The 18127-nt window shown below is 37.2% G+C and overlaps 4 protein-coding genes across 6 annotated transcripts in view; 2 read left to right on the top strand and 2 right to left on the bottom strand.

The window, feature by feature from the left end:
• kl-3 (dynein heavy chain 8, axonemal kl-3) overlaps window positions 1–1330 on the top strand; it is a 32583-nt gene extending 31253 nt beyond the window's left edge. The window contains 2 exon segments of the mRNA XM_081988053.1: window positions 42–203; window positions 1159–1330. Coding sequence (XP_081844179.1) covers window positions 42–203; window positions 1159–1284 — 288 coding nt within the window. The 3' untranslated portion in view covers window positions 1285–1330.
• A 73-nt stretch (window positions 1331–1403) lies between these two features.
• On the bottom strand, window positions 1404–4910 carry Mcad (Medium-chain acyl-CoA dehydrogenase). 2 transcript variants are annotated; one of them, XM_081988024.1, is made up of 9 exons: window positions 4565–4910; window positions 4423–4510; window positions 4197–4364; window positions 3162–3262; window positions 2747–3067; window positions 2553–2693; window positions 2363–2498; window positions 1718–1854; window positions 1404–1660 (listed from the first exon to the last, which is right to left on the bottom strand). In XM_081988024.1, the coding sequence occupies exons 1-9, from the start codon at window positions 4577–4579 to the stop codon at window positions 1511–1513; spliced, it is 1257 nt and encodes a 418-aa protein (XP_081844150.1). In that variant the 5' UTR covers window positions 4580–4910; the 3' UTR covers window positions 1404–1510. The 2 variants fall into 2 exon arrangements, with proteins under 2 accessions (XP_081844150.1, XP_081844149.1); XM_081988023.1 differs by lacking the exon at window positions 3162–3262 and adding an exon at window positions 3387–3487 and having other exon boundaries at window positions 4565–4904.
• Window positions 4911–5529: 619 nt separating this feature from the next.
• Window positions 5530–6237, top strand: Trmt112 (tRNA methyltransferase subunit 11-2). Its single transcript, XM_081988049.1, has 2 exons — window positions 5530–5785; window positions 5842–6237. The coding sequence occupies exons 1-2, from the start codon at window positions 5708–5710 to the stop codon at window positions 6136–6138; spliced, it is 375 nt and encodes a 124-aa protein (XP_081844175.1). The 5' UTR covers window positions 5530–5707; the 3' UTR covers window positions 6139–6237.
• Window positions 6238–6378: 141 nt separating this feature from the next.
• LOC145734532 (uncharacterized) lies at window positions 6379–18084 on the bottom strand. 2 transcript variants are annotated; one of them, XM_081987958.1, is made up of 10 exons: window positions 17744–18084; window positions 17140–17659; window positions 16627–17062; window positions 9124–11217; window positions 8958–9066; window positions 7605–7702; window positions 7264–7548; window positions 7039–7206; window positions 6730–6981; window positions 6379–6677 (listed from the first exon to the last, which is right to left on the bottom strand). In XM_081987958.1, exons 1-10 carry the CDS (start codon window positions 17806–17808, stop codon window positions 6430–6432), a joined length of 4275 nt encoding a protein of 1424 aa, XP_081844084.1. In that variant the 5' UTR covers window positions 17809–18084; the 3' UTR covers window positions 6379–6429. The 2 variants fall into 2 exon arrangements, with proteins under 2 accessions (XP_081844084.1, XP_081844085.1); XM_081987959.1 differs by lacking the exon at window positions 17744–18084 and having other exon boundaries at window positions 17140–17239; window positions 17290–17462.
• Window positions 18085–18127: the final 43 nt, after the last annotated feature.

The following is an 18127-nucleotide window of genomic DNA, read 5'->3' as shown; positions in this document are numbered from 1 at the left end:
AATTTCTTACCAAGTGGTGTCGAAAGTTTGAAAAATTATAGGAAGGAGTGTTGGTGTATGGATTATTCCTGGATGGGGCGGGATGGGACAGACGTCACTGCAGGCTGACAGAATCGACCAATAAGGTGCTTTACGTAATGATACCGGTGGTACATGTTTACGCGATCAATAACACGGATCCCAAACCGGCAATACTGTACACTGTAAGTTGAACCATATAAGTACAGACAACCAGCGCAATGTAATTAAATTGGCAACCAAAACGGAAGCCGTTCACGCTTCCAAATGTATTTCGGCCGCTTCAGTTGTAGGTAAACTCTAAGAGATGGCGCTAATACAGCTCGTCATTGCAGACATAGTTGCCAACTTTTGCAGTATTTCCGCTTTCTTTTGCTATCCCATCTGAATTGCCTAGAAAGCTTGATTTTTTCAAATAAATTTGAGTTAAAATACGCGTATTTTGAAAACAAGATAAGAATTTCTGGGTTGACATCGATAATAAAGATTCTATTTATTTTAAAAGTCACACGTGACTATTTTTAACGTCAAAACGAAATCCTAAAGGTCACGTGACTGTAAATAGCGAAATAATGTTTAAAGGGTCACGTAAACGTTTTCCAGTTTGAACTGATATTTTAAAAGACACGTGACCCTCTTTACAGTGCAAATGGCCACGTGACAATTTTCAATTATTTTAACGTCAAAACGGGATCCTAAAGGTCACGTGACTGTCTTAAATGTCAGAATATTATTTGAACGTGACTTTTTTTTAATGTCAAACCGAAATCCCGAATGTCACGTGACTGTAAATAGCGAAATAATGTTTAAAGGGTCACGTGACCGTGTTTTACAGTTTGAACTGAGATTTTTTAAATTACATGACTCCTTTTAATGTGCAAATGGCCACGTGACAATTTTCAATTATTTTAACGTCAAAACGAAATCCTAAAGGTCACGTGACTGTTTTAGATGTCAAAATATTATTTGAAGAGTTACGGGACTCTTTTTTTAATCCGAAATCCTGACGATCACGTGACTGTAAATAGCGAAATGTTTAAAGGGTCACGTGACCGTGTTTTTCAGTTTGAACTGAGATTTTTTAAATTACGTGACTCCTTTTAATGTGCAAATGGCCATGTAATTCAGTTTTTTTTTTAGTGTCCAGTTTACAAGAAATCGAGACGTACTGGACTGAATTTCATTACGGTGTTATGGCTGCAAACCGCCAAACCCCCGGAGCACTGGTGCCTTAGAGGCGCGGCCCTGTTATGTGACATTCAGTGATGTTCTAGATTAAGTTTCAGTTTAACTACATTATTTCCAATCAAAATCAGTTTTTTTTTTTTAGAGAAATACTATTGGTAGAAAATTCATTTTTTCCAAATAAATAAAGGACTTGATGATTGAATAGGAAAGTAATTTAATTATAAAGTATAAAAGATAGCTCTTAGATAAACAAAACCACCACTCATAAAAAAACCATACATAGTATGCTTAATAATTAGTAAAATTAGCTCAGGCTCTTAGCTCTTTCGGCTAAATGTCTGGAAATAATAATCCGTTGAATTTGAGAGGTACCTTCGTAAATCTGGAAGATTTTTGCGTCCCTCATCAGTTTTTCAACTGGATAATCGCTGTTGAAGCCGTTACCACCGAATATCTACAAGTTAACAGCTTAATTGCACATAAATCAGGTTATAGTTAGGTTAGAACTGACCTGAACAGCATCCGAAGCGCATTTGTTAGCCATATCGGCACACCAAGCCTTAGCAATGGCAGCACTGTAACTGTTACGGATGTTGTTGTCAGTTTCCCAGGCTGCTTTCATCCACGCCAAACGTCCAGTCTCAATTCCTGTTTAAAACCAATCAGAATTATTACTCAAACGACAGAAACTCCAAAAGGCATATATTTACTTTATATATTATTATTTTTATTTTTTCATATATATTTTTTATTTTACTTTACTTTTATATTTATTTATTTTTTTTTGTGTGAGATTTTGGAAAATCTCATGGGCGCCATCTTTTCCAAAGTAGCATGCATAACTTCGAAACAAGTGCCGATAAAAAATTTCTAATTACCCCATCGTATTCTACGTCAAAAAATGCCCTAATAAGGTAACATTTTCAAAAACATTTTTATCTTCGTTAAGGACCTATTATCATCTAGTTAAAATGCAGTGTTTCACGTTTTCCCAATTTCCCGGAAAACGGCAAATAATAATCTAATTTCAAAACGGGATATGAATTTGGCATTGAATTCCCTAAAACTATTCCCATTTAACCGATCCCGTATGTCTTACGATAACGAGGATATCCCCATACATGCATCACCAATTTGGACCACACTGTATATTTACCAATCGCCATATCAGCCAACATGAAAGCGACCGCTTGATGATTGAAAATAGACGTTCCAAAAGCTTTCCGCTCCAGGGAGTACTTAGACGCTTCATCCAGACAACGTTGCGCTAAACCGGTGGCAGAGGCCGCCACCTGTAATGTTATACACACACATAAGACGTCACAGTTGTCATATTTCTAACTTACCGGAGGTCTAGTCTTGTCGAAAGTACCCATGGCAATTTTAAAGCCTTGCCCCTCCCCCACCAACACATTCTCTTTCGGTACTCTGACGTCCTCAAACGTGATCCCCCTTGTATCGGATGACCTTTGTCCCATGTTAATTTCCTGTAAATCTTCTAATAAGCACATTAACAAACAATTTAAAAAAATTGAAAAACCTTTCTTCCAGGATTCACTCCAGCCCATTCCCGTTCCACAATAAACCCGGTAAAGGCTTGTCCAGCCGGACATTTCGGGTCCGGATTAGTCCTCGCCAGGACAAAGTACCAATTGGCAACGCCGCCTCCGGTAATCCACATTTTCTGTCCATTCAAAATGTACTCGTCTCCCTTTTTTTCTGCGCGCGTTTTCAGCCCGTTTACGTCGGAACCAGCCCCAGGCTCAGTGACGCAATAAGCCGCCACCAACGGTTCTTCTATCAGCCGACCCAGGTACTTCTTTTTCTGTTCTTTATTGCCGGAAATCAGCACGGGAGTTTGCTGTAAAAGTGTATCTTTGCTTTCAAAATGCTTAACTTAACTTTACAGTGTTGAGTAATGAATGTTCTGCCTGAGTGTGTTTACGTCCACTTACTCCGATATCGGTGATGGTTAAGGCGCTACCAATGCCCGTACAACCATACGCAAATTCTTCAACTATCAGACCGCCATCTAATGAGTTAAGACCAAGTCCACCTAGAAGAGTTTCAAACTCCTTTAGGATTCAATTTAAAAACACGATATGAGTCTCTGACATCGTGAATAAGGTCAATTTTACAAACAAACACCCAGGCAGAACCATTTAATTGAGCCAACTTACGCCCAATGAGGTACCCTCTAAAGCAGTAGCCATTCCGGTACAACCGTAACCAATTTCTTCGATAATAAGACAGCTGTCAAACACGCCCATTTCCAAGCCACCTTTCACATAATTAGTTAGTTACAGTGGACACTATGACCTCATTCGTTTTGACACTTCCTGTAGCCAACAGAGGCATGATTACATAATTTAACAAAACCATAATTGAAGGAACTGTCAAAACGTCAAAGTCAAAACAAATGAGGACTATATACAGGTGTGGTAAATCCAAAAGCGACCATAGGAAAACCGTGTAACGGACAGAGAAACGTAGGTAATTGCATGCGCGGGAGAAAAAACAGAAAACAAAAAAAATATCAAGTAGGCCGTATTTTTAGCGCGCTGTTGCCAAACGCCGTAAGTAAGTTTGTCAAGGGTATTGAATACTTACGGCGTTTGGCAACAGCGCGCTAAAAATATGGCCTACTTGATATTTTTTTCGTTTTCTGTCTTTGTCCCGCGCATGCAATTACCTACGTTTCTCTGTCAGTTACACGGTTTTCCTATGGTCGCTTTTGGATTTACCACACCTGTATATTAGATATCAGGTATACAACAAAAAACAAAGTAAAATGGTCAATGTTTTCATGGCAACCACTTACTAGGGACCTTCATTATGTCTCATAGCAACAGTTGCTAAGGGTGATTTGTTAGCTTTTATATTTAGTCTCAAAAACTGCCTATTGTTTTGTTTACTCCCCTTAACCCTATTTTTTATTACTTCTTCTGGACCGCCATTTTACTTTTAATACATTAAAAATTGATACACACCAAGTTCCTCAGGGATGTGAGTGTTAATCAAACCCAATTGGTGGGCTTTCTTGAAAATGTCCCACGGATAAGCCCCAGTTTTATCATACTCGGCGGCCACTGGGATAATTTCCTCACGCGCAAACTTTCTGGCAGTCTCTTGAAACTCTCTCTGGGTCTCATTTAGTTCTGCAAAACCACCCCCAGTTACCCTCAAACTGTATTAGCTACAGGAAGATGCATTTACCAAAATTGTAGCCATTAGCTATAGTTTTGCTGCTGTAACCCCTCGATCCTACAGGTTTAACGCCCTGCCTGACTAGGCTCCGTATAATCTGAACAAAAAAAATTTAGTAGCTAATGCCTTATAGAGAGTAAAATTAGCTTACCTGTGTAAAAGCCATGGTTTCTATAATAACTTGGCGGGTTAAGTAGATCAAACTGATTTCAAATAGGTTCAAGTGGACTTGGATCTCAGGTTTGTGGGTTGAATAAAGTGGAAAATACCGTTTTTACTCTTCGGACTTTGGACTTTAAGCCCAAATTACATTGATTTGGTAAACAACAATGATTTTGTTTTTTTCTCGTTCGAGTAGTAAGGAGTGGTTGAGATAATGATGTTTGATAATAACAAAGTGTAAATATAAATGATATTATTTAAATAAATTCCAACAAAACAATAACAATTAAAATTAAATAATTAAATAAAACACCAACCAATTTAAGGTTATGTTAAACGTCAAACTCGGTGACAGTCGGTGTGAAACTAGTAAGGGGCTTACATTAACAGTTATATTTTACTGGTAACCCATGATTTAGAGCAGATCGTTGGGGCAGAGTATTTTATAAGTTTTTCCTTTTCGAAGTCAACAAGTTTTTCACTTTAGAGAAGAGAACTTTACCAGTTTTTTTTATACAGTTGTTGTGGGCGACATGCCTTGCAAATACTGTCTCTCACAAATATGCAACCAGCAATACAGTTCTAATTCTCCAATATCACGCCGTCATTCCAACACAGTAGATAAGTACTTATATAAGTTCCACGTCGCATACTGACGTGTGTATAAGGCAAGGGGCTGCCAAGCCTTACTGACGAGTCCAAAGGCAGCTCCTGGGACGCACACATTACTACGTCATTCCCCTCTTCTTGGATGTAACCTCCAAATTGTGTTTAATGCCGCTGCCATCTATTGGTGAGCATAAACGTTAACACCTCTTGACTGCCCACTGTCATCACCCATTATTCAGTAGAATTGAACCCCACGTGACTATACTAAATAAATAAAAGGAATATCACGTGCTAGGCTGGAACAGGGGCTGTGTGTTATTATTGTGTGTGATTTGAAGATATTTTAACAGTTTTATTTGTTGCAGTGCGTCCTAATTGGTTGCGCATTCTCCATGTTTTTTAAATTGTATCTTGTATCTGTATACTAAAGACAAAGTAGTACAGTAGTGCTTTAGTACTTGGTTTTTTGTAAATTTATTCAACCGCTGGAAGCTGTAAAATTACACTGGTCGGTACTTTCAAGATGAAACTCCTGACCCATAACATGTTAACCTCAAAATGCATTCGAGGAGTGAACGTTGGTTACCCTTTAGGTATTAAGGTATAAAACATGGTTTGTACAAATGTTCTTTGCACGGTTAGAGCCCTTATTTTCAGGCCACCGACATTAAAATATCCGACGTTGTCTTCAATCCCGACTTCATTTCGAAAATCATCCCCAAAATTGACTGGCCAGCGTTGTACAGTGCAGTGGACAGTATAGGGCACTCGAAAGACTTGCCCAAAGAAACACCAGACAACTTTGAAAGCAACGAGGAATTTTTAAAAAAGGCGCACAGGGCTTTGCTCGAAATTGAGATCATACAGGGTGAACTGGTATGTCCAGACAGCGGAAGGAAATTCCCTATTAGTAATGGCATACCAAATATGTTGCTAAATGAAGATGAAATCTGATTAGGTATTTAAGTTTTGTTAATGTTTAATTTTTGTAAAGCTTTATTCTGGTATTGTAAATAATAAAGGGTTAGAATAAAGCTGACTGAAGTAAAAAAATATTTGTAGCATGTTGACCCACTGCACTGTCCACTCAGTGACGTTAATTATACACTAATAATCAAGTCAGCTGACGTCACGCGCTAGGTTAAAATGTACAGTGGATGATAATCTTACAATGGTTGGACAAAACTTTGGGAGTTAACTTATTTAGTAACAAACTTTATTTTTACAGCATTTTTTATAACATTTTCAATCATTTGTGACCTGAGTATTGATTGAAACACTTAACTCACCGTTATTTACATTTTTCTCATTTGAACTCTGATCGTTCACCTTAATACTATTGGAAGGGTTACTTACGTTGGCACTAATTATTTGGGTTTCTACACTTGTACTGATTTGCTGGGATTTATTGCCCTTTTTCGCTTTGTTCGTCCGTTTGGGTAGTCGACTAAGTGATACTTTTAAGGCATCCTTAATGTCTTGATCTTTCTCCACTAAAATCCCAATTTATTTACTGCGAATAAGGGAAAACAACACTGAACATACCACGCTGCAGACTCGTGAACCAAGTGCTCATCTCGTCGATGAAGGCCGATTCCTCGGGGTCTTTTCTAGAAAAGTAGCGGTGAATACTGGCGTACAACAACAAAAGAGTGGCTTTAAGATGAGGATTGGTATCTGGTACTCGCTGATATAAAGGCAGAAGGCTTTCTTTAACCTTCCGGTTTACCCATTTGGCTGGTTTATTCTTGAGGAATAACAGCAATCCAAACTCTGCCGATTTGACTGCGGGATTTCCTGCAAAAACACCCTCTAAATCTCACCCCGCATGGTTCTAAAAACACTGAAACTAACTGATATAATCTACAAGTAGGTCTTGAAAGATTTCGTCACAATTCCACCTCTCTGTGGGGTAACCATAGAAATTTGTAAATAAATCCCGTAGAGGCATTAAGTTGTATCCTGGTTGGTTGCAAAACTTCAAGTAAGTCAAATGAACAATCAGTTTAGCAAGTGGAACATCTGAATAAACAAATCCTAATGTTGGTGTTAAAATGATAGATGGGAGGAAATTCGTACCAGACAGTTGAGTCCCCTTTGGAAGTACATTGGGCCAAATAGTAAGAACGGTAAACAAAATAGGGATGGCAAAATCCCGGCTGAAGTAAAAACACTCGCAAACGAACCGCCTAATTCCGTCCAGATCGTTCTTTATCTTGAACAGAGCGGTGTGAACGCGAGTTAACGGCTGAACGATCGGCAACTTGCAAGTTTGGACTGGATCGTACAAAACCCGTTGCACCGCTTTCTGGAATATTTTAATGATACCCGGATGCATGGATTTGTCCAGCTTGATCAGGAACCCTAAACAAGACCACTGTGTTTTCATGTTAAATGACAGGAAAGTCAACTTTACTGACCTATCAAAATTCTTTGGGTTTGGGTTAAAGGTGGACTGAATGGCATTGTAACATCCGCTTTGCTGGCCACATCCTGTTGAAGCTTACTCACAATAGCCCTAATTTCAACAAAAATACCATAAGAGTAGGGGAAATATAAAAGTACTCTACAGGGTGCCACAAAGTTGGTTAAATCGAGCCAAAGTTGCGAAATTTGGAGTTAAATATTCCCGGAAATATCCGAAAAAATACGAAATTTTGGAAAAACATTTTTATTTTATCGTAAGCTTATTTAATGAAACAATTTAAATTTATTGACACTTTGTCAACTGTCTTTGAATCCTGACATTGTCACATTTAAAATCCGACCCTATTTTTTTTTTAAAGCAGATGAAAACGCTTTGTCTTCTGATTTAAATGACGTGCAACACTTGGTTAACTTTTTGAGTTTTAGGTTAGAATTTGTTGAATTATTAATTAGTGATGATAATTGCTCTTACACAAAACGCATGTTGTTAAACTTAATACATTAGCTTGTATGCTATAAAATCTCAAAAATAAAATAGTAATTAAGATACTAAGGGCATTATAAATACAATAATGCATGAGAGCCTCTTATTTATAATAAGATGTTCCAAATAACGCCATAGGGCATTATTTCTTTGGTAATTAACCTTAATAGGTGTCATTATTGATGAAATAATAGCCCTGTCGGACATTAATAAAATAAAAGATACCTACTTTTTAATTTTATGTTCAATAAAAGGGTTTCTTAAGGAAGGTATTTCCGATTGAAGCAGAAAAACCAAATTTTCCGATTTATTTTTTTAACTGGAACTTTCAAATGTTACTTCCAAAGTTTTTATGAAAACTATAATGGATTTTATTAAATTTGAAATTTTCACAAAATTTCTATACACTACTACATTAAAATTTAGAAGATTAATCAGAAAACAAAGCACTTTTAAAATCTGCCCTAAAAAAACAGGGTAATATAACAAAATAAAGTTGATGATGGCTGGCAAAAACCGAAACTTCGGATTTCAAATGTCAGGTTTTAAAGGGAAAAAAGTTACAATGACAGTGTCAACAAAATTAAAATTATCTCATCAAATAAACTGACAATAAAATAAAAATGTTTTTCAGAAATTTCGTATTTTTTCGGAAATTTCCGGCAACTTTGCCTCCATTTAACCAACTTAGACACGAATTTGTGGCACCCTGTATACAAACACAAATGTTCACACAAACCGTTCATTAGAAGTTTATTAATTTCAAGATTTCATAGAAATTTTAAATTTGGACGATAGAATTTTGCTAAATAACAATTTTTGTATGTACATAATATATCATGGATGGAAAACAACCACTTACCAAGCCACTCGGTTAATGTCCTGAAAAGCCAACTGCAAAGCAATCTCCTCCACTTTCTTCTCCTCGTTGGCAAACACCATTAAATTGCGCAGCAGCAACGCCATTTCATCTGAAACCCAAAAAATCAAATCCTCCCACCGGTATTTCCACAACTTTTACTACTTACCAGAAAGTAAAACAGTGGGAGGGTCCTCCGGAATCAGTTTAGGAGGCGGCGTTTCTTCAAGCTCCGCCAAAATTTCGGGAGATTTAGGGCAGTCCTCGAAATCACTCTGTTCTTGCAATTTTGGTTGAGAGGCTGGAAATACCGGCTGAGGTAAACGAACTAAACGTTTAGATTGAGGTCGTTGGGCGGGTCCCGTTTTTGTCATGTCTTGCATCACTTGGGAGAGAATGTCCACTGGAGTGTTTTCCTCACTTTTAGAAAGAGGTTTCTTCTTGGGTAATGAGAATTTTAGACCTCCACGACCGGCTAACAGGTCAATAGCCTTGTTGTTGGTTATTAATATGTCTTGTACAATGTTTATTTTCTTGCAAGTTGGTTTCTTAAGTTCTACGGTATTAGCACAGCTCGAGTTATCACAGATATTTTTCCTAGAGGGTATCAAAGTTTTCGGTATTTTGCTTTTAATTAGCGCGGGAGGCACTCCATTGTCATCGTCACGATCTGAAAAGAGCCTTTCCGGTAAACCTCCAGAAGTGGACAACCTTGAACTTCGTCTAGCTGACGACAAGGGTGGCTTGAGGGGTAAATTTTGCCCCAACTCGCTTTCATTTCCTGTTGAAAGCCTTAAACTCCGCCTAGGTGGTGTTTTAAGCTTAGATTTGACTTTCTGAGACTTTATTATTGGCTTGTCCAAAGTTTTATCCTGATTGGTCACCTTTAAGCTTCTTCTAGGTGGAGTTTTTAGTTTTGGAGGTTTTACAGGTTGATCTGAATCACTGTCACTATTACTGGAAATGTACTCCTTACTTAAAACCTTCTTCCTAACCTTAACCGAATCTAGTTTAGGGCTTTTACATGGTTCACGGTCAGTGTCTTCCTCAAACTTCCTCTTTGGCGCTCTTACACTTAAATCAAAGTCGGATATATGAAGATCGCTCAACGAACAGTTATTTAAATCTTCAGTGTGAATGGACAAATCCAAATCAGTTTGGAAATCTAGTTTTTGTGTAACTGCGGAAGTTTTACAGTCTTCAACGTCAGGAGTGGGGGGTATTTTAAAGTTGTCTGCGTAATAAGGTAAACTGCAAGTGTCTTTAGGAGGGGTGCTTTTAGTTGACGAAGCCAAAGGACTAATTAGAACAGGACACACCGGCATTTCATACTCTTTCTCTTGTTGAGTTTGGCAACGTTGGGCAGCGTGCCAGAACAGTGTGGAGTTTGTGACGTCCTGTTTACTAAAACCTTTAAAGCCTTCTGAAATTGTGGTGCAGCTGAGTATACTGTCACTGTCATTAACTGGAGTGGCTGTGACCAAACCAGAATCGACCATTAAATCTGAGTCAACTTCAGATAAACTCTCATAGTTGGAGCTTTGTTCTTTGGCTGCCGCTAACAGTCTGCGATTGCGTACTAAAACGTCAGAAGACTTGCGGAACAACCGTTCCAATTCGGACTCTGTAGTGGAATTAAAATCAGACATTTTAACTGCTCTCTTTTTACTGCTTTTTCGACGTTTGCTACAATTTAATTTATCACAATTTGAATTGGTGCTGATTTCTTTGATGCCCGTCAACAACTGTTGAAGAATATCCTTCAGACCAGTGCTAGGGGAGGAAACTACACATTTACTCTCTGTAACAGTCTTAGTGGCCCCTTCTAGAGTGTAGAACCCTAGTAACTCAGCATCGTCGTCGTCAGACGACGTGCCCCTTAGCAACATGGCATTTCTTTTTAGTGACATGCAACTTTGAATCAAGCACACGCTCTGATTGGTGTAAACTTCCCTTGGAGGTTGAACTGATTGGTTGGAAATAGTGAAACTGATTTTATTGCGTTGCAATGTTTGTAAAGCTTTTAGAATTACGTCAGTTTCTTTAGGTTTTTTTACGGTTACGAGTCTACGGCGTGGTTTTACTAAAGTGTTGAACGCAAAGGGCATCCAAAACTTTTTAGACCTGCGTCGTAGCGCTTTTTTAGCGGGTTTGCACATGGTAAAGTCATTGTTTGCAGTTGTGGCATCAATGCCAGGTGTAGGCGGTGTAATAATAATGTTTGGTAATGGTGGAATATCCTGAAGTAGTGGAGTGGGGGTTGCTGTAATAAAATCACCAACATTTTTTGTAAAACCCTCTTAATGTATATAAAGTAGTTGATTGATTTCTGACTGTTGCGTCACAATAACCAGCAGAAAACATATGTTGGTGTATTCAGGAGCCTCTGGCAATTTTAGAATGTTAGACAGTAATATTAAGAGGCCACTGACACTTTCCTATTGTATCTAGAAGCTTTTGACAATTTAAAACAATGCTTAGAAGGTTTAAGACACTTGTAGAAGCCTCTTGCTATTTCTAGCAGGTTTGCAGTATTATTTGAGAGCTCTGGTACTTGTAAGAGGCATCTGACAATTTGCAGACAACTCTAGAAAGGTTTATGACACTTTTGACATCTCTGACCCTACTGAACTTTCAAAATGGTCCTAGAAGCCTCTGGCACCTTTTAGAAAGTTCCCAGGAGCATTTGGAGGTCTTTGGCACATTCAAAACAGTCCTAGAGGCCTCTAACATTTTAAAGCAGTTCTTGAAAGTTTTAAGGCACTTGTAGAGGCCTCTGGCACTTTTTAGAATGTTTTCAATAGCATTTAGAGTTCCATATAACTTTCAAAACGATCCTAGAGATCTCTGGCAGTTTAAAACAGCTCTAGGAAAGTGTAAGACAGTTATATAGGACATTGGAACTTTTCAGAAAGTTCTCAGGAGCATTTAGAGATCTTTGGCGCATTCAAAAGCCTCTGACACTTTGAAACAACTCTGAGAAGGTAGAAGACACTTGTAGAAGCTTATGGAACTTTTTAAAAAGCTGTCAGAAGTATTTAGAAGGCTCAATAGCATTTAGAGGGCTTTGGTACATTCAAAACAGTCCTAGAGACCTCTGGCAATTGAAACCAACTCTGGGAAAGTGTAAGGCAGGTATAGATGGCACTGGAACTTTTCAGAAAATTCTCAGGAGCATTTTTAAACAGTTGTCAGTAGTATTTAGAAGCCTCTGGCGTTATCTTAATAAATCTAGAAGCTTTTGACAATTTAAAACAGTTCTTAGAAGGTTTAAGACACTTGTAGAAGATTTGCTGTATTATTTAGAGAACTTTGACACTTCCAAAATGGGTCTAGAGCCATCTGACAATTTAAAACAGCTCTGGGAAGGTTTAAAGATACTTGTAGAGGTTTATGGCTCTTTTTAGAAGGTTCTCAATACCATTTAGAGTTCTATGTAACTTTCAAAACGATCCTAGAGATCTCTGGCAGTTTAAAACAGCTCTAGGAAAGTGTAAGACAGTTATATAGGGCAATGGAACTTTTCAGAAAGTTCTCAGTAGAATTTAGAGAGTCTGACACATTGAAAACGATCCTAGAAGCCTCTGACACTTTAAAAACAACTCTGAGAATGTAGAAGACACTTGTAGAAGCTTGTAGGCACTTTTTAGAAAGTTGTCAGTAGTATTTAGAAGCCTCTGGAGCTATCTTAATAAATCTAGAAGCTTTTGACAATTTAAAACAGTTCTTAGAAGGTTTAAGAGACTTGTAGAAGCCTCTGGCATTTGTAGAAGATTTGCAGTATTATTTAGAGAACTTTGGCACTTCCAAAATGGGTCTAGACCTATCTGACAATTTTAAACAATTCTTGAAAGGTTTAAGACACTTGTAGGGGCTTCTGTCACTTTTTAGAAGGTTTTCATTAGCATTTAGAGTTCTATGTAACTTTCAAAACGATCCTAGAGACCTCTGGCAGTTTAAAACAGCTCTAGGAAAGTGTAAGACAGTTATATAGGGCATTGGAACTTTTCAAAAAGTTCTCAGTAAAATTTAGAGAGTCTGGCACATTGAAAACGATCCTAGAAGCCTCTGACACTTTAAAAACAACTCTGAGAAGGTAGAAGACACTTGTAGAAGCTTGTGGAACTTTTTAAAAAGCTGTCAGAAGTATTTAGAAGGCTCAATAGCATTTAGAGGGCTTTGGTACATTCAAAACAGTCCTAGAGACCTCTGGCAATTGAAACCAACTCTGGGAAAGTGTAAGGCAGGTATATATGGCACTGGAACTTTTCAGAAAATTCTCAGGAGCATTTTTAGACAGTTGTCAGTAGTATTTAGAAGCCTCTGGCGTTATCTTAATAAATCTAGAAGCTTTTGACAATTTAAAACAGTTCTTAGAAGGTTTAAGACACTTGTAGAAGATTTGCTGTATTATTTAGAGAACTTTGGCACTTCCAAAATGGGTCTAGAGCCATCTGACAATTTAAAACAGCTCTGGGAAGGTTTAAAGATACTTGTAGAGGTTTATGGCTCTTTTTAGAAGGTTCTCAATACCATTTAGACTTCTATGTAACTTTCAAAATGATCCTAGAGACCTCTGGCAGTTTAAAACAGCTCTAGGAAAGTGTAAGACAGTTATATAGGGCAATGGAACTTTTCAGAAAGTTCTCAGGAGAATTTAGAGATCTTTGGCACATTAAAAATGGTCCTAGAAGCCTCTGACACTTTGAAACAACTCTGGGAAGGTAGAAGACACTTGTAGAAGCTTGTAGGCACTTTTTAGAAAGTTGTCAGTAGTATTTAGAAGCCTCTGGAGCTATCTTAATAAATCTAGAAGCTTTTGACAATTTAAAACAGTTCTTAGAAGGTTTAAGAGGCTTGTAGAAGCCTCTGACATTTGTAGAAGATTTGCAGTATTATTTAGAGAACTTTGGCACTTCCAAAATGGGTCTAGAGCTATCTGACAATTTTAAACAATTCTTGAAAGGTTTAAGACACTTGTAGAGGCTTCTGTCACTTTTTAGAAGGTTTTCATTAGCATTTAGAGTTCTATGTAATTTTCAAAACGATCCTAGAGACCTCTGGCAGTTTAAAACAGCTCTAGGAAAGTGTAAGACAGTTATATAGGGCAATGGAACTTTTCAGAAAGTTCTCAGTAGAATTTAGAGAGTCTGACACATTGAAAACGATCCTAGAAGCCTCTGACACTTTAAAAACAACTCTGAGAATGTAGAAGACACTTGTAGAAGCTTGTAGGCACTTTTTAGAAAGTTGTCAGTAGTATTTAGAAGCCTCTGGAGCTATCTTAATAAATCTAGAAGCTTTTGACAATTTAAAACAGTTCTTAGAAGGTTTAAGAGACTTGTAGAAGCCTCTGGCATTTGTAGAAGATTTGCAGTATTATTTAGAGAACTTTGGCACTTCCAAAATGGGTCTAGACCTATCTGACAATTTTAAACAATTCTTGAAAGGTTTAAGACACTTGTAGGGGCTTCTGTCACTTTTTAGAAGGTTTTCATTAGCATTTAGAGTTCTATGTAACTTTCAAAACGATCCTAGAGACCTCTGGCAGTTTAAAACAGCTCTAGGAAAGTGTAAGACAGTTATATAGGGCATTGGAACTTTTCAAAAAGTTCTCAGTAAAATTTAGAGAGTCTGGCACATTGAAAACGATCCTAGAAGCCTCTGACACTTTAAAAACAACTCTGAGAAGGTAGAAGACACTTGTAGAAGCTTGTGGAACTTTTTAAAAAGCTGTCAGAAGTATTTAGAAGGCTCAATAGCATTTAGAGGGCTTTGGTACATTCAAAACAGTCCTAGAGACCTCTGGCAATTGAAACCAACTCTGGGAAAGTGTAAGGCAGGTATAGATGGCACTGGAACTTTTCAGAAAATTCTCAGGAGCATTTTTAAACAGTTGTCAGTAGTATTTAGAAGCCTCTGGCGTTATCTTAATAAATCTAGAAGCTTTTGACAATTTAAAACAGTTCTTAGAAGGTTTAAGACACTTGTAGAAGATTTGCTGTATTATTTAGAGAACTTTGGCACTTCCAAAATGGGTCTAGAGCCATCTGACAATTTAAAACAGCTCTGGGAAGGTTTAAAGATACTTGTAGAGGTTTATGGCTCTTTTTAGAAGGTTCTCAATACCATTTAGAGTTCTATGTAACTTTCAAAACGATCCTAGAGATCTCTGGCAGTTTAAAACAGCTCTAGGAAAGTGTAAGACAGTTATATAGGGCAATGGAACTTTTCAGAAAGTTCTCAGGAGAATTTAGAGATCTTTGGCACATTAAAAATGGTCCTAGAAGCCTCTGACACTTTGAAACAACTCTGGGAAGGTAGAAGACACTTGTAGAAGCTTGTAGGCACTTTTTAGAAAGTTGTCAGTAGTATTTAGAAGCCTCTGGAGCTATCTTAATAAATCTAGAAGCTTTTGACAATTTAAAACAGTTCTTAGAAGGTTTAAGAGGCTTGTAGAAGATTTGCTGTATTATTTAGAGAACTTTGGCACTTCCAAAATGGGTCTAGAGCCATCTGACAATTTAAAACAGCTCTGGGAAGGTTTAAAGATACTTGTAGAGGTTTATGGCTCTTTTTAGAAGGTTCTCAATACCATTTAGAGTTCTATGTAACTTTCAAAACGATCCTAGAGATCTCTGGCAGTTTAAAACAGCTCTAGGAAAGTGTAAGACAGTTATATAGGGCAATGGAACTTTTCAGAAAGTTCTCAGGAGAATTTAGAGATCTTTGGCACATTAAAAATGGTCCTAGAAGCCTCTGACACTTTGAAACAACTCTGGGAAGGTAGAAGACACTTGTAGAAGCTTGTAGGCACTTTTTAGAAAGTTGTCAGTAGTATTTAGAAGCCTCTGGAGCTATCTTAATAAATCTAGAAGCTTTTGACAATTTAAAACAGTTCTTAGAAGGTTTAAGAGGCTTGTAGAAGATTTGCTGTATTATTTAGAGAACTTTGGCACTTCCAAAATGGGTCTAGAGCCATCTGACAATTTAAAACAGCTCTGGGAAGGTTTAAAGATACTTGTAGAGGTTTATGGCTCTTTTTAGAAGGTTCTCAATACCATTTAGAGTTCTATGTAACTTTCAAAACGATCCTAGAGACCTCTGGCAGTTTAAAACAGCTCTAGGAAAGTGTAAGACAGTTATATAGGGCATTGGAACTTTTCAGAAAGTTCTCAGTAGAATTTAGAGAGTCTGGCACATTGAAAACAATCCTAGAAGCCTCTGACACTTTAAAAACAACTCTGAGAATGTAGAAGACACTTGTAGAAGCTGGTAGGCACTTTTTAGAAAGTTGTCAGTAGTATTTAGAAGCCTCTGGAGCTATCTTAATAAATCTAGAAGCTTTCGACAATTTAAAACAGTTCTTAAAATGTTTAAGACACTTGTAGAGGTTTATGGCTCTTTTTAGAATGTTTTCAATACCATTTAGAGGTCCATGAAACCTTTCAAAAAGTTCTCAGTAGCATTTAAAGGTCTTTAGCACATTTAAAACAGTCCCAGAGGCGTCTGACAGGTTTAATACACTTGTAGAAGCTTCTGACACTTTTTAGAAAGTAGCATTTTGTTGCCAGCAACAGTCAGAAGTCACTAAAGCAGATTTTGCCATTTGTTAGGTAATTATAACTTAAGATCTTTGGGAGGGGAGTGTGAGTAACAAATTAATACTTACCAATATTTGGTGAACATCTCAAAGGTGACAGCATAGTCCAAGGTAGTATCATATCATTGAAAATGTCATTCAAACAATCTTCAGTAGGTTCATCTTCAATCACTGGACATTCTGTCTCTATTGGCACAAATCCATTTTCAAAATGATCTTCCTCTTCAATGGTTGGGTTAGTTTGTGTTGACACATCTTGTTTAACTAGTTTAAATTCTATTACAGTTTGGGTGTGTTGGTGTTGTTTAGATTTTTGATATTTAGCCAATTGTTCTTTCAGTAAATCACACTCTGTTGCAATTTGCTTCAATTTATTACTGTCCAGAGTTAAGTAGGATATTTTTTTGTTTAATAAAGCAATTTCCTCCTCATGTTTCTTTTTTATAGAGTCCAAAGATTGTTGCACATCCTCTTGTTTTTGTAATGAAGTTTCTGCAGTTTTTAACTACAACAATGGCAAAATTTACAAAACTGTAATAACAACCACATTATTAACAGTAATACTAGGGTAAATCAACTCACCTTTTGTTGAAGAGTTTCCAGCTCTTTCTTTAAACCACCACTTGAATCTTCAGCATTCAAACATTTTCCTTCAAGTACCTCATTCCTTTTAACTAAATTCCTATTTTCAGTTCTCAATTTACTCTCTATGCTTTTTAAATCACTACAGACCTGTTTGAGATGCCTAATTTTATCATCTGCTGATTTTCTTCTGGTGGATGGTGATTCTGACAGTTTGGAGTCACAACTGCACTGGTTTGATTTGATTTGAAGTTGAGATATAGTCGATTGGGAATCAAGCAAATGTTGTTGGTAGAGTTTTTCTAGTTTTGCGTGTTCAGTCTGCAAGTCTTTCAATTCTTTCAGTTTAACATCTAAGGCAGGTTTAAGGTGTCCAATGGTTTCTAGTAACCTTTCATTATCCCCAGTCAGACGGTTTACGTCACTAGACAGGGACTCATTTTTAAGCTTTAAAGCTTTGAATGATTGGCTTGCTTTGGTTAGTTTTTCACATCTCTCATTGTACAAGACTAGTAAGTCACTGAAACATGTAAACACTTTGATAGAACAAACTTGAACCACACAATTATAAGGCATTACTTGAACAATTCGAAAGCATACTTACTGGGTTTTAATAATTTTCTCCTTAGTTACTCTAAATTCCTCCTTTTGGATTGGAGTTTGTTCCATGTTTAACTTCACTTAACCTCAAAATTTGGCAGAAACAGCGCGAATTCCTACCGATTTAACCATTGCGAACGATCTAGGTGTTAGCACATTGATAATCGAATTAAAAATACTCTCTGCAGCTGAGCAGATACATGGTTTTTGATAATTGTTTCAAATTAGAATTAGATATTATTTGCAAGAATGTACACAAAACAAATTTTATACAAAATGCCGGCAATAAAAATGTGGTATATCAAACGTCAATTTTAACTGACAGCCGACGCTTATAGTATGTAAATAGTATCACGTGATTATGCGTGAGCAGTAGACGAGCTGTCAC

This window comes from Ips typographus, linkage group LG10 (genome assembly GCF_016097725.1).
Source record: "Ips typographus isolate SLU linkage group LG10, UJ_Ityp_2.0, whole genome shotgun sequence".
Classification (NCBI taxonomy): domain Eukaryota; kingdom Metazoa; phylum Arthropoda; class Insecta; order Coleoptera; family Curculionidae; genus Ips; species Ips typographus.
The sequence above is the reverse complement of the archived record's forward strand: the minus strand, read 5'-3'. Positions and strand labels throughout refer to the sequence as shown.